The sequence below is a fragment of the Gracilinanus agilis genome, chromosome 4 (assembly GCF_016433145.1).
Source record: "Gracilinanus agilis isolate LMUSP501 chromosome 4, AgileGrace, whole genome shotgun sequence".
In the NCBI taxonomy this organism is placed as follows: domain Eukaryota; kingdom Metazoa; phylum Chordata; class Mammalia; order Didelphimorphia; family Didelphidae; genus Gracilinanus; species Gracilinanus agilis.
This window is the reverse complement of record NC_058133.1, coordinates 334,439,374-334,455,456: the sequence shown is the minus strand read 5'-3', so window position 1 is coordinate 334,455,456 and position 16,083 is coordinate 334,439,374. Positions and strand designations below refer to the sequence as shown.

The following is a 16,083-nucleotide window of genomic DNA, read 5'->3' as shown; positions in this document are numbered from 1 at the left end:
ATGTCAGCTTCTTCCTAGAGTCTTATTCTTCCTTTAGCAATGTGAAATAGGAATGGCATCAGCATCATCCATCTTATCTCCCAAAATTGGAAACCAGAAGCATTTGAAGTGACTGCAGTCTGAAGAAACTAAAGAGACTAGACTTCTCTCACCAGATCTGCCCAGCCCCTTGTGTGCTGATCTCCACCAATGAGGAAAGAATCCCGTATCAATGAGCTTTGGGACTTGGAATATATATATATATATATATATATTTCCACCAATGAGGAAAGAATCCCATATCAATGAGCTTTGGGACTTGGAATATATATATATATATATATATACACAGTACTTCCTGCCCTTAAGGAGTTTCTGTTGGGGAAATAAAATGAGTCAGTCAACAAGGATTTATTCTACTTTTTATGTACCAAACACTATACCAAACCCTGGGGATACAAACAGAAGCAAAAAAACTATCCCCATAGACTCTTAAGGAGTCTTGTTTAGATGAGCATAAACAATGTATAAATAAATATCTTGGAATATATGAAATATATAGAGTATATACAAAGGTAATAAGAAAGGGAAGAAATGAACAGCTTATTGTAGTAGGGAAAAGAACAGATGGGTATATAAAAAATAATTATCAATCAACTAATCAATTAATAAGTATATATTAAGTTCCTTTCTGTTCTAGGAACTGTACTAACCGGTAGAGATATAAAGGCACAAAAAAAGAATGAATGAAAGTATTTGTTAAGTTCTTACTTACTATGTACCAAACATTGTGCTAAGCAGCTAAAGATACAAATACTAAAAGGAAAATAGTCCTTGCTTTCCAAGAGCTTATTTTCTAAAGGGAAAGGCAACACATATAATAGCCAAGAAGTGAATTATGGTCTGAGAAGTCACAAAGATAGCATATGGAACAATGGGACAGTCAGCTGACCCACCCTTTCTAGAAGTGATAATATCAATTTGAATAAAATGGGGCTGCATGGTCCCAGGAAATTCAGAGTCCAATGACTGAATTTGGAGGATAAATCCATAGTAGCAGCAATTGCAGGTACAGGGCAGAAAAGAAAAATGGCCTTCAAGAACCTTACATACACAATATACATACATAAACACATACAATGTAAACATAATACAATTTTGTTGTGGGACAAATGAGTCAAGGATTAAAGTTAAAATCCCAGCTCCCAACCTTTTGAAATTCTACATGTTGGAGATTTATTTAGAAGTTACAGAAAGCTTGTTAGGGGGTGAGTTTTGAGGGAGTAGGAGCAGAGGCATGTGTATAGGGTACGGAGGGTTTGAGTCCCTTCGTGGTCGCCAAATGTAATATTGAAACTTTAATATTATACCAAATGTAATATGTTAAATATAATATTTAGAAATTAGTTTGGAAATATAATATTAGTAAAAGGTGGTGTGGTCATCATTTGTAAAATAATTAACCCTTAAGTCATGAGGATGATAGTAGCTTTTAATAATATAATTTTTTTGGGGGTTTCCAATTGAGAAATTTATTTAAATAAAACATGTAGCTCCTCGTCTCTGCATTTAGAAGAAAGTGTTGGGCCTCTTAGCAGTAAAATGTGCTTTGTGCTGGTGGCGCAGAACTCTGTGGGGCAGAGGGAACTTGATTTTGGAGTTGTGGAACTGCTTGACTGCAGGTTGGCGGCACTTGCTGGCAGGAATTTCTTCCACTTTCATGATCTGGATGGAGTGGGCCCAGGCACAGTGACGGGCTCCCATATCTCGATAGCATTGAGTGACAGCACCGGCAGTAGTCAGGTCCCTGTACTCCCTGTACATGTTGTGGGTCCTACTCCTGGAATCAAAGCGCAGCCAGATGCCAAAGTTTTTCACCCTAAGAGGGGACTTTTCAAAGACTCGTCCACAATAAACGATTTCTCGAGAAGACTTCTTCATCTTCTTTAGCTGGGAAACGTAGTACCAGAACCTGGACTTTGCTACCACATGATTAAGAGCAAAGATCCACATTTGATAAAGAGGTGGAACTGGGCTCTTGGGAGTAGGGAGGCATCGTCCAACTACCTTATACTCTCTCAGGGTGCACGGGGCCTTCATGGTGCTGCCGCCTCAGTCCCCGCCGACCCGCAAAAGACAATAATATAATTTTAATATAAATATAGTCTAAGAAAGAAATAAAGAGGAAAATCAATCAAAAAACATTTCCTAGCCTACCAGCCCATGAGAGTGTCTTCTGCTTATGCCATCAACCTCCAGAGAGAAAGCTCCAGCCAAAAAACCCCTTTCTCCACGTCACTTCCTTTCACTGTGGGCTGGTCTCATACATCTCAGGAACCGATCAAAGTCTCCCTGACCTGGACTTGTAACCCTGTGTTCCAGGTCATGCTCCTAGGGCTTGCTCGGACAAGCAGAAAGTTCATGACCCTAAGAGGAAGGGGTTCCCTTTATACAGTATGCCAGAAACACCTAAAGTCTCAAAAGAAAATTGGCATTTTGTATATTAGTTTTAAAGTTTGCATTTTTTAAAGTAAAAATAAATTTTATTTCTAACTCCAAGACACATAGAAACTCTGCGATCAAAAAAACAAGATGGGAAATAGAGGAGACTGTGATTCTGAAGGAAGGAGAGGTTTAGAAAATTTTGCTTTATAAATGAAATGAGATTTGTTCAATTTGTGAACCCTCCAAAAGAAACCCATTATCATTGTTAAAACATAAAAATAGTGTTAGTATAGTACTAGGGTATAGACACTAGCCGTTGGTGTCCTCAGGTGAGGTCATCAGGCAAGCTGCTATTTCCACAAAGCTGTGATCCTTGCTAAGAAATAGAAAAGTATATCAGTGGATCACTATAGACATATAGCAGTCATTTATAAAAGATTATAGTAATAAGAAATGATGAGCAGGCTAATTAAAAAAAACTAGGAAAAGAACTGCATGGGATAATGAACAATGAAATGAATAGAATTAAGAGAACATCATTAATCTTGGAAGAATAAATTGTGAATGGTACTTCCAGAGAGTGAATTGAAAGGTGGACACATATAAGATTTAATTTGTATGAGCATGTCTGTCTCCTTGAAAAATGTCTTTTGTGATATGGGAAGGATATATGAAAGGAAGGACTGGGACACTTGTAGATAAATACAATTAATTTTTTTAAATGTCTCTCCACTGAAGAGATGAGGGGGAGATGACTGTGAATGTTCAAACATCACAAACAAAATAATAAGGATAAAACACTTTCCAAGCCTTAAGTACTATATAAATTCTAGCTGTTATTATTATTAATATTATGACCCTGTCAGACATCCAATTTGTTGATTAGTTATGTGGAATGCTTTTTTCTTTCTCTTTCAATCTTTATAACAAAGAATGGCTTATTAGATAGAGAATGGGTTAGACTTACTTGAAAATGAATGTGATATAAGAATAGATGGTGTTAATAAAAGTAAGATAAAATTTTAAAAGAAAAAACAAAATAAAAAATATTATAGTAATCTTGTGTTTGAAAAAAGAAAGATACAAATTTTTGGAATAAGAACTCACTATTTGGTAAAAATTGATGTGAAAACTAGAAAGCAGTTTGACAGAAACTAGATATAAATTAATATCTTGCACTATTTACCAAGATAAGATCAAAATGGATATGTGCCCTAGGTACAAAGGGAGATATAAACAAATTAGAACAGGGAGTATATTACCTATTATTCTTGGAGAGGAGAACAATTTATGAATAAACAAGAGCTAGAAAGCATGAGCTATAAAATGGATAATTTTGAATACATTAAATTAAAAAGGTTTTATAGAAATAAAACTAATGTAACCAAATATTAGAAGGAAAGCAGTAAGTTGGGAAAAAAATTATAGACAGTTTTTTATATATCTAAAATAAATCTAAAATTTAGAGAGAATTGTGTCAAATATATAAGAATATGAGCCATTCCCCAATTAATATATTGTCAAAGATATGAATAGTTTTGAGATGAAGGAACCAAAGCTTTATGTAACTATATGAAAAAATGTTCTAAAACATAATTGACTAGAGAAATACAAAACAAAACAACTCTGAGATATCATATCACTACTATCAAATTGGCTAAAATGATAAAAGAGCAAAGTGACAAAAGTTGGAGGTGATGTAGAAAAATGAGGAGGGGCACTAAGATATTTGGTGGAATTATGAATTGCTCTATTTTGAAAAGCAATCTGGAATTGTGCTCACAGAGTTTTAAAACTTTATAGCTTTCGACCTAGCAATACCACTATGAGGTTTATTTCCTAAGGTGATCAGAGAAAAAGGAAAAGAATCTATATTTTCTAAAACATTTTTAGCAGCTCTCTTTGTGGTGGCAAAGAACTGAAAATTGAAGGAATGCCCATCACTCGGGGAAAGGCTAACCAAGATGTGGTATAGAATTGTGATGGACTACTACTGCACCATAAGAAATGACAAAGAGTTTAATTTTGGGAAAACATGAAATTATGAGAATTAAATGAACAGAATTAAGAAAACATCATATATAGCAATAGAAATATTGTTTGAAGAATGACATGTGTTTCTACCTTCAGAAAAAGAACTAATAAATAGAAATATGTAAGATATAGTTTTATATATACATATATCTTTTTGTCAAATGATGCCCTCTCCAATGGGGGGAGGAAAGGGAAGGAGGGAGTTATCTAGATGTTTTAATGTAACAAACTAATTAATTTTTTTAAAAAGCTGTAATCCTCCACTGCTCTTATATTTTTCCACACGCTTCTTTGTTGGACATATATGCTATACTGTTCTCCTCTGAGCCTCTCTGCTCCTGCTCTTTGTTGCCATTAACTGGTCTTTAGCTGGAGTATCTATAGTTTCTCCACAAGTATAGGGGTTTTTCAGCTCATAGCCTAAAGAATGTCCCTAATTGTGATGTAGGCCAGCTAGCTAGTGAAACCCTCAGGAATTTTTAAGACTATCTTTTAAAGAAAAAAAAAGACCTTAAATAGATAACATTTATATAAAATTTTAAGTTTTACAAAGTGCTTTATAAACATTATCTTCTTTTAACTCAACATTAACAAGTTATTACACATGAAAAAATTAAAACAGATAGAGGTTAAGTTGACCAGAGTCACAAAGAAAATAAGTATCTAAGGCCATATTTGAACTCAGGTCTTCCCAACTCTGGGTCCAGTGCCATCTAATTGACCCCTTTTTTTTGTCATCTCTTGGTCATAACAAATCATTTTTAGGGGGTCCAATTAGGAAAACTGCAAAGAAGGTAGGTAAAGCAGTAAATGAGGATTCTCTTTTCAACCCAGTGAGACTTGTTCTATGCAAATCACAAAGGCAGCTAAGCTGGGTGGACAAAACCAAAAAAGACTAGTGACCTTTGCCCTACTTCCCCTTAGCAACCACATTTCTGCTTTCTCCATCACTGACCTATTGGTGCTGAAGAAAAGGAAAGTCTTAATTTTCAAAATGAAGAAGATACTCTTAAGAACCAATGGCATCGACCTCTAAGAGGCCACTGCAAAAGATAGATTCCTCTTCACAGAAGGTTCCACTTACCTCTTCTTTCTCCTCCCCAAATTAAATGTGCTTTTCCTCAATAATCAGCTTTCAAGAAATACCTTGAAAAATAAATTGATTCTTCAATTTTCTTTGAATCTTTTTTTCAGTCATTATTATTACAATATGTTGGAAAAGTGGAGGGTCTCCAACTAGACTTGGAGCTAATCCAATTTGGGTTTAAGTTGTGACCCTGAAAGCAATTTAAGTAGTTTGAGCCTGCTTCTTCCTCTACCTACACAACTTATTGTATAATATTACTGGGAAGTACTTTGGAAATGTTAAAGCAATTTAAAAATAAAGCATGAACTGTCGTTATTATTGTTATTACCATACATATCCTTTTAAAAGGTTTTTGATATGTTTTATCTACTTAAATGCATTTTGAATTTTAAAAGATAAGGATTCTTCTTGATACTATTTTTTTTATTACAAAAGCATAGTATTCTAGCTGCATTATGCCTTTAGTAGACTTTTGTGGGCTGACTTGAAAGTAAAATCACCACTTTTAATATTTCTATAGAGAAAATGTGTTCTGATTTTAATTAATTGTTGGAAAGGCAACTCTTTTGAAAGTTAGGAACTAGTTATATTAAATTCTCCTTTTTCTTTTCCCCTTATATTTCTTTTGATAGTTTCTCTTCTCCTTGTCTTTTCCTTTTTCTCTTCATTTCTTTCTCTATCTCTTCTCTTCATCATAATTAATTAAGAAGATGGTAAACATATCATTAATAATCTCTGGATATTCAAGAAGAGAACTATAAGAATACCAAGCTAGAAAGGTCATGGTTCACTTATCCTCACAAGTAGGGGGAATAAGGATGGCAATCTTTACTAACTACTTGTTAGATATTTCAAATTGGATGCATTGAAAATGTCTTAAACTGAACATGCCCAAAATGGAATTCATTATCTTTCCCCACAAATTAACTCCTCTTTTAAATTTCCTTACTTCTGGTGCCCTTCCAGTTACCCACATTCACAACATTGAAAGTATTCTCTATTTTTAACTTTCACTCAATTCCCATATCAATTCTGCCCCCAAATCTGACCCCATAACACTTCTAGCTACTCCACCATTTTGACTTTGTCTCCACTCTACTGAACTTACACAGCAAAATGGATGATATAAGGTATCTAAAGTCTTCCAAGCAAAAACTCATACTATATTAATGAAATAAAGGGCTCATCATCCCAAGATGGCTATAGAAGATTAATGTTTTCTAGCTACTCCACCATTTTGACTTTGTCTCCACTCTACTGAACTTACACAGCAAAATGGATGATATAAGGTATCTAAAGACTTCCAAGCAAAAACTCATACTATATTAATGAAATAAAGGGCTCATCATCCCAAGATGGCTATAGAAGATTAATGTTTTCTTATCCCTATAAAAGGATAATAGCAAGATAGAGATCTATCGAAGCAACTTTTATATATGAACTACATCAAAATAAAAGGTGAGAAGAACAAAGTGAATCATCATTATCATCATAGATTCTAAAATCCAAGGGATTGATAGATGGTTTTTAGAGCATATGACAAGTTAAAAATGTACAGAAACACTTTGAGATCTCACCTCACTGAGGTTTCCAATAATTATTGGCTTTTAAAAATATAACTGAAAATGGTTCATCTCTAATTTAGCCTATGAAAAGGCAAATTAAGATCCAAAAGGGCATTCAAAAGGTGCTCTATGGACAACACCCATATGACAAAGAAGCACTGAGCAAATGGCTAGGTCATGCTGGTTTGTTTCTAGAAATGGAAGGCTTTATGGTAGCAATTCATAACCAAGTCATTACCACCAGAAATTAAAGAAACGTGATCCTTTAGCACCTAAGCTTACAGATCAGTGCAAATCATGTAATAAAGTGGTGGAAACCACATAAGATATTCCTCTAGGTAATAAAAATTTAGCATCTTCTAGATACATAGAAAGACATGATCAACTTATTAGAGTAATATACCAGAAACCTTCCCTATACCACAAATATATTCCCCAACTAGAGCACCATTATAGGCAGACCTATATAAGACTCTGGACTTAATGTCAATCCATAAAAATTTAAGAACAATGTTTTACTAGATAGCATCCTACTTATATTTATAATCTCCAAACTATCTGGAATGAAAAGCTTTTCAAATATAAAAACCAATCAGAAAAGACTAAAAACCATACAGAAACAGAATGCATTTTGTGTCAATCTTTGTCATCTTGTCTGCTACTAGAGTTGTTTTGAGGATGCTTTCAAGGCTTCCATAGAAAATGAATTTATATCTCAATGTTCTAGTTGAATTAAAAACCCCCTTGCACAACAATCTGTTTAATATTAAGGATAATAGCAAGATAGAGAACTATAGAACATCTTTTCTGTGTGAACCACATCAAAATAAAAGATGAGAAGAACAAAGTGAATCATCATCATCATCTTCATATATTCTAAGAGAAAAAAGGTTAGGGGACATGCTTTAGGGTCAAGAAGGCATAGGTTTAATTTCTACTTCTGAAAATCTGTCAGAGGCAGATACCTGTGACTATTAGGTACAGCTGATGATGTACATTTATGGAAGGAGTTTTCTCATGAGGAGTTCCTTATGCAGACAAAAAGTATCTAAACTTCTTTCTGGAACTAAATAAGTACTAAGAGAAGTCTTAATTACTACCAATAAAATGGGTTACTCTGCTTTTCTAAATAAGAGCTTTATAGTTCTATTAATTTGCGACAGTGTTTTGTTATAAAATAAGCCAGAACAAAAGAAATACCTCAAGGTACCCAGGTTCATGACTAAGACTCAAGGCTGAATCATTTTCCCCTTAATAACTAAGTCCAAACTTACACAAAAAATTAGTATCTATTATGGATTAACTCACATAATTTATTGTCATTCTCCTACTCCTCCAATGGATAACACCACAAATTCCTTGAAGAGTTTTTTTTTTTAAATCAATTTCTGCTAACTTCACAGATTCCTTGTTGGAATACCGAAATTTAATAACAACATGGCTGAAGGTTTATATTCTGTGGCATTTCCCACAATAGAAATATAGGTCTTATGGTTCATGTTATTCTATAGATATGTACATGTGCCTTTTATACTTATAATGAATTTACATAAAACAAATTTTTGAATTATCTTTAGTATATATGGTTAAAAAAAAAACAAGACTCCTTCCATAGAATATAACTAATCTCAAGGAGTCTAGTTCCATCTTCTTGGTGAAATCTTTCATTCATTCCATTGACCTTGTTTTCATGACAAAGAAAACTTAGTGTTTCTGAATGCGGTGATGTCTCCTTGCCTCCATAGAGCTTATAGTCTTGTAGGGAGATCTGATACATACCCAAAATTATATGTGCCTTTCAGTTAAACATCCCACCCAACTCCCTTTGTCAGAAGAAAAGAGATGCTGGCTCCTTACTAAGGAACATGTGCTTCACTGGGTAGACACAGTGAATTCCTGATCAGTCCCCAGTGAGTAGGGCTGCATCAAAGATGTTTGGTGACTCAGAGTCATGGGGAACAGACATGTTAGAGAAACCCCAACACTTTGTGGTCTGTAAGAATGAAACATAACAGTATCACTACTTTTGGTGCTCTTTGTGAGCATTTTTCCTTCCCTGTGTAGTGTAGCAAGTGAGAGGAGGTTATTTCTACACTGTCCTTCAGCATCAATGGTAATATATACCCATAGCATATGGCAGGGGGAGACCTGTGTTTGCCCAGGTGAACCTGGGACGAGAGTCACTAGACCTCTCAGTTATTTCTGCTGTCTTCTGATTTTGTTTCTTTTTATGAGTACTGGTCAGTGACTGGTGTTCTTGAGAAATTTTTGTTTCCAGTTTTGATGGTTACCCAAGGGTAGTACTGAGTTTAGAAATTCTTAAATTCTAGAGTTGAGGGCTAGCAAACAAAAAGAAAAGGATTCCCTTAATAGCATGTTTTTTGAAGGAAAAGATATTTAATAGATATAACCTGCAGATAGAATATTAAAGTCACATTATGAAGGGACTGGAGATCTGGATTTTGCCAACTTTACATGATAATTGATTGCTATGAGTTATTTAGAAAATGCAAATCCAAAGTGAATAAGAAATAAGGAAAAGCATTTCAAATATAATAGACTCTGAATTTCTTATGTTTTTGCATACTGATGCACATCTTAGCATCATACAATTTCTGTGGTGAAGGAAGCAAAATGTTATTCTATACCCAATACTCATATTGTACACTGAATACCTTTGAAGGAGGAAATGCTGTTACCCATGAAAGATGGGTGCTCTATACCTTTATTTCTCTAATTATGGATGAAGGAAGACTTCTGGATTGAATCAATCAATCAGAGCTGTTTTTAATGAATTTAGAATGAATAAAGACTTTTGGATGAAATGAAATGATGCTATATAGGGTACATATTGGCACTGACACCCTTTGGGGTCTATGAGAAAATAAGGTAATTCTGAATTGAGTATCTAGTAGCTTAGTGGTGTCAACTGTGTTTTTGGAACCCCCAAGTTTGCCCCTATCCTTTAGGAAATTATCTTGGGGGAAATCCCAGACTGTCCTTTTCTCCAGACTGAACAATAGACCTTAAGGTACTTAATAATCCCAGTTTGGATCATATCAGTATGCAATCAAGTCTTAAGTACCCTTTTTGTCTTGGAAGTTTATCCCTATTAATCAGAGACCCCCTCCCCTGTAGTCCTGCTCCTGGTTGGAAACATCTTTTTTGTATCCAATGTAAAGCGTCAGCCTCTTCCTGTTAATCTTTCACTGGGCTCCTCATTTCCACTATAGAGCTAATCAATTTTACTTCCCCGCCCTTTGTTCCCCAAAAGTTATATAAGACCCCAAGTTCTGTTACACTTTGGATAATCGTCTCTGGTGGTGCCTTCTCCCAGAGACACTGTCCCCAGGGTCCCAGAGCTTTGGCTCTGTGTGGTATTTAGCGCTTGGCTCTTTTGGCAGGGGAATATTGAGCACTGTCTCTTATCCTAATTAAAGATTTGGTCTTTCTAACTACTCTAGTGGTTCAGAGTTATTCCAAGTTGATAGTGGCAAGACTGACATTCCAGTCAAGATACTAAGAAAGAATTGCTTGGGGATGAGGGTAGGGAATGAGGAGAAAACATTCTACCACCTCCTACTAGCCTTGACCATAGGAAGCCCTGGTGAACTTCTAAAGATTTATATTTTGGACTTCCCATGAGCATCTTAATGCCTCTGGAAAATCAGATGACCATTTCTGCAATGGGAGCCAAGAACAAGCTAGGCACACAAAGGAAAGATCATTCAGGTCTTGAAAAGGAACACAGCTAAAAGTTACAACATATCAATGGGGGACTTCTTTAGAGTGCCATAAATGGAAGAAAAAGACTGTCAGTAGAAGGACTTCTAGGAACTGTGAGTCACCCCCTTTCCCTCTTCATGTGAACTAAACTTGAGTCTATTTTCTTTGGACTCTGATGGGTCTTGATGAGTATGTCCCTGATTGAGGACAGGGAGATTTTTGAACGAATTATACTTACAGTCTATATACTACCTTAGTAAATACCCATTTCTAAGCACTAAACAAATCTGATTAGCTAATTCATATTATTTGATAATCACTGGGGAATGTAGAAATTACACTACTGGGAAACCACACAGGAAAAGCCCCACAGGGTCCCTTAGAAGAAGTAGCAGCTGACCTCTAAAAACTCAATCTGCCATTCAGAGATAGTTAGGAGAGTGAACCCCAGGAACATGTACTACCTCCACATTTGGGAAGACTTTAGGCATGAGACATACCTGAGCTTTATTTTAGAGATTTTTCCTAAAGGAATCCAGGTTGGATCAGGAGTAGACCAGAGAGTGATTTTGACCCTTTGTGAGACAGGAACCTCAAGATTAAATCTGAATTAATGTGACCTCTTGTAGGTCCCCTGGGCTTCAGAGAATATGCCATGGAGCTCCTTACTTTGTGTTCATTTTTTCACTATTACCACAATATTCCCTCTTGCCCATGCCTGCACTGATAAAAACTTGTTTCTACAATTTTCACTATGAATAGAGTAAACTGCTTTATAGTTTTCTAGCAATGCATACCAAGGATATAATTTAATTAGCCAGATAGTTGTCTCATTTTGTTGCATTTAAGTTCTCTCCCCACCATCCATCCCCAATGGACCATAGTTTTATTTGCCCCTCAGGACCAGAATTTTCCCAAGTTAACTTTAGGGGATCAATGTAACTCCAACAGAGCTCACTATTTTAAAATTATTGATACTTAATTTAAGGTAATGTGGTATCTATGATTTGGCTTATGAAATTCAAGTCCTTAGAAAGGAGAGAAAAAGCTAAGGAGGAGAGAGTAAACACACACACACACACACACACACACACAGAATTAACCAGCTTTGGATACTCTAATATTTTTACTATAGGATAATTGGACATCTATTCAACAGAAGAAGATCATTTCATTTTAATTACATACTATTTGTATAAAGTAAAATTATGTTGACGGTATGTAGATAGCCCTATTTTTTCAAAACCTAGTTGTTCCTAGAGTAAAATGGTGGGTTCTCAGGATGTTGTTTTAACTTTTTCAGACCATCGTAACAGCTTCTCTAGAAGAAAGCCTTAGTGTCCAGTGACTGGAATGGATATCTTTTCCTAAGATGCTTAGCTTCTACCCTAAAAATAAGTAACCTAAACACTGGAGAAGACAGCTCAATAACTTCCTTTGAGCAATCAGCATGGATTAAGTTAGTGCATACTACAGAGGCCATTCCACTGTCAGCAGAATCAAGGCCAAATAGTGAAACAAAATTATAGGTGAAGTGATCAACATTCAAATGGTAATAACTCATCCATTTAAAAGAAATGCACTGTATTTATGAAAATCATAAAATGTTGCTATTCTCCAGATCTGCTTTTTTTTCTTCTTCCTATCAATAGTTGGGTAATGGGTGTTAATAAGATTTTGTTAATGTTTTTAAAGCATTTTGAAATCTTATTAAGAAAGGTACTAAAGAGAGTAGAGGAGTATTTTAGTAACACTGAATTATTGCCTACCTGGAGATCTTTCTGAGTATTGGTCAAATAAACATCTCATTAGAGAAACTTGGATTTATGACATAGGAAAGGTTCCATATAGCCTGGAAAAGGAAAAATACTGAGTTCAAAGAAGACCCTCATTCTGATCCCAGGGCTGTTACTTTTCGACTTATATTTATTTTGCCTATAGCCTGTATATATTTATTTGTAAACTTGTTGAATCTCTCTAGTAGAATATGAGTTTTTTGAGGGCAGGAATTGTCTCACTTCTTTGTAGCCCCAGAACCAAGTAGAGTGTCCAGAGCATTGTGGACATTTAATGAATACTTATTCACTGATCATTTGATTGTGGGACCTTGGGTAAGTCATTTAACTATTCTTGGCCTTAGTTTTCTCATCAACAAAATGAATGGGTTGGACTAGACCCTAAGGTCCTATGATAGCTACTACCTGGTGTATGAGGTAAAAAGGGGTTTTGATTGAGTAAATATTAAAAGGTTGGTTGCCAGGGGATTGAACAATTATCAATCCCCAGTTAAAGAATAACCTCAAGTTAAAATGACTTTTATGGAAATTTATTTACAAATGAGAAGAGGAAGTAGAAATAAGGGAATTCAAGAGAGTGGATAAGATAGGATAAGTAATCTAACACAGTGGGTAATTTGCTCTGATCCTATTTCAATCCAGGTATATCTAATTAACCCTCAGCTGAGGGAAATGCGGCCTAGATCCCAAGGCCAGAAAGCCAGAGGCCCAAAGGGCCTTTATGGCGAATGAGGCAAAAGCTTCAGGCACAGAATCTCTATTAAAAGGCAGTTCCTTAAGAGAAGTTCGGGAAGATTCATTCTTAACACTCACCACATGGAACAGTCTCACCAGCTCCAGACCTCCTCCAAGTCCAGTCACACACCAGAAGAGCTCCTTTAGGTCCCATTCATGAACCAGAAGAGAAGGCCCAGCTCACTGAGGTCTCTTTTTAAAGGGGTCTCTTTTTCAGCACGTCCTGCGGCCTCCTCTTAGTTTACATGTCCAATCACTACAGATGCTTTTCTAAGGACTGCCTAGGAGGCAGTCAGTAAATTCTGATTTGTTACTCTAGCACACATGGGTTACAGACCACTCAACTTGTGAGTTAAATGGAGATGTTCTCACCTTTGGTGATTAAATCTAAAGATGGGCAGGGTAGATTTAATCTCATTATCATGATAGCTCTACTTAACAGGTTAAAATTGGAGAGAGGAAGAAGAGAGGGACATTGTTGTTAAGTTTCGATGTTGGGTTCCAAGTCATCACAATAAGGATAACAGAATCTTACATTTGTATGGCACTTCAATGTTTGCGGGGTTCTTTCCTCACAATAATCCTTAGGTAGAGCAAGTGATATTGATTTCAATTTATATACAAAGAAATAGGAGGCTATAAGAAGTAATTTGTTCTAATCACACATCTAGCAAGCATTGGACTCCAGATTTAGACCTATGGCTACAATCTCCAAGTCGGGAAAAACTGATAGCTCTTTGGTGAAAGAACTATCTTTTAATGGAGGTTCTTTACACAAACTTCTCTGTGATACATGAGCTATATAAGAACTAATTACTCAACTGTCTATCTCTCTTTTTCTCACCCTCTCCCATTCTGGATCAAACCAAACCACCCTACAGTTTCATACACCCTGAAGCTACACTTTTTCCAAGTGATTCAGTGCTTGCCTGAGTCAAGTTCATAGCAAGGGCTCAAGTATCAAAAAATAGGGAGTCTGGGCTGAACAAATAGGACTGAGTCCTGGACATTCCAGCACCATCAACACACTCAAGGCCCCACTCCACTAAGCTAGACAGATAAGATCAAACTTGAAAAATGGGGAGAAGATGGGGAGAAGATGGGGAAAAAATAGAGAAGAGCAAAAGAAGAAAATGAAGAAAGATCAATAATATTTATAGCTGTGCTCTTTGTGTTGGCAAAAAACTGGAAAATGAGGGTATGCCCTTCAATTGGGGAATGGCTGAACAAATTGTGGTATCTGTGGTGATGGAATACTATTGTGCTCAAAGGAATAATAAACTGGAGGAATTCCATGTGAATTGGAATGACCTCCAGGAACTGATACAGAGTGAAAGGAGCAGAACCAGGAAAACATTGTACACAGAGACTGATACACTGTGGTAAAATCAATGTAATAGACTTCTATACTAGCAGCAATGCAATGACACAGGACAATTCTGAGGAATTTATGGAAAATAACGTTACCTGCATTCAGAGGAAGAACTACAGGAGTGGAAACATAGAAGAAAAACAACCGCTTGAACACATAAGTTGATGCAGACATGATTGGGAATGTAGACTTGAAACGACCACACCAATGCAACTATCAATAAGAAGAGAGGAGAGAAGAGGAGAAGAGAGGAGAGGAGAGGAGAGGAGAGGAGAGGGAAAAAAAGAGAGGCCAAGCTTGCAACTAGGGTATTTTTCATGAGCTCAGAAGGAACAGAATGAAACAAAAATCCAAAAAATAGCTGAATGAATGCCACATCATCCCACTATACTTTAAGAATTGAAGCAAAAAAAATGTCCAATTTCTTTTTGCCTTCTTTTAAGCATGTCACAAAATCTGAAATCTAGTAAAAGTTCACTTAGTCTCAGTCCAGAAAATATGGGTTGCTCACATCTCTTTGAAGAGATTAGAAAGAAAACCTGTGGTTCTATGTCAGCTATGAAGTTTAAAAATTTTTCACTTTGGGAAAATCCATATTGAGGATTTATTTCCTTTTTCTAACATCAACTAGTGTTTTAATGATCATCCATTTGGTATCCAGACAAATTTTTGCTAAGACCAAGAATTTTCTTGGCAATGGTCACTTCTACCAATGTCATCACCAAATTTCAGGATTTCTCCGTATATGTGTACCATTGTTGACATGGTATCTGAAGCTAACACATCCTTGCTTATCTTATGTTTGGCATCCTATAGTAAAACGTAATTGCTGAAACAGTTTGGGACAAAGAATTACATTTCTTGTCCAAAAAGCTTGAGATCATCAGTGGAATGGTAGTGATAATGTGGTCCTTGAGTAAGAATTGGTATTGGGGGTATTTTAAGAGTAAAGTCAGGAACAGAATTTGTAAGAGAAGGCTACTGAAGGCTCCTTCCTCCTCCCCACTGAAAATATGGGCAAGTCACAAGGAAGGAGATTCAGAAAGATTAACCAATTGGGAGAGCTACATTCCACAATGGGTGTGTGTTGTGAATTATATGTGTGAGGGAGAGAGAAAGACTGACTTATTCACTGAGAGAAAATTATCTAGACTACATTTCCCAGGAGAATATGTAGGAACCTACTATGGCAACATTACCAGTTGCTTACTCTTGATTAGGTAAGGAGCACTCCCAGGGTAGGAAGGTTTATGTTTGCCTGTTTGTCTGGTTTTTAAGGCTTTCTTTGGCTTAGGGAATGAGCTGGTGGCAGAAATCCAGGCATGAGGAGAAGACAAAGAGAGA

At 36.0% G+C, this 16,083-nt stretch overlaps 1 protein-coding gene across 1 annotated transcript; it reads right to left on the bottom strand.

The window, feature by feature from the left end:
- Window positions 1–1,548: 1,548 nt before the first annotated feature.
- LOC123247351 (60S ribosomal protein L18a-like) lies at window positions 1,549–2,079 on the bottom strand. Its single transcript, XM_044676219.1, has one exon. The coding sequence runs from the start codon at window positions 2,077–2,079 to the stop codon at window positions 1,549–1,551; it is 531 nt and encodes a 176-aa protein (XP_044532154.1).
- Between the last annotated feature and the right edge of the window lie 14,004 nt (window positions 2,080–16,083).

Coding starts and splice junctions, on each gene's coding strand:
- LOC123247351 (XM_044676219.1), bottom strand. CDS start 2,079: ATGAAGGCCCCGTGCACCCTGAGAGAGTATAAGGTAGTTGGACGATGC.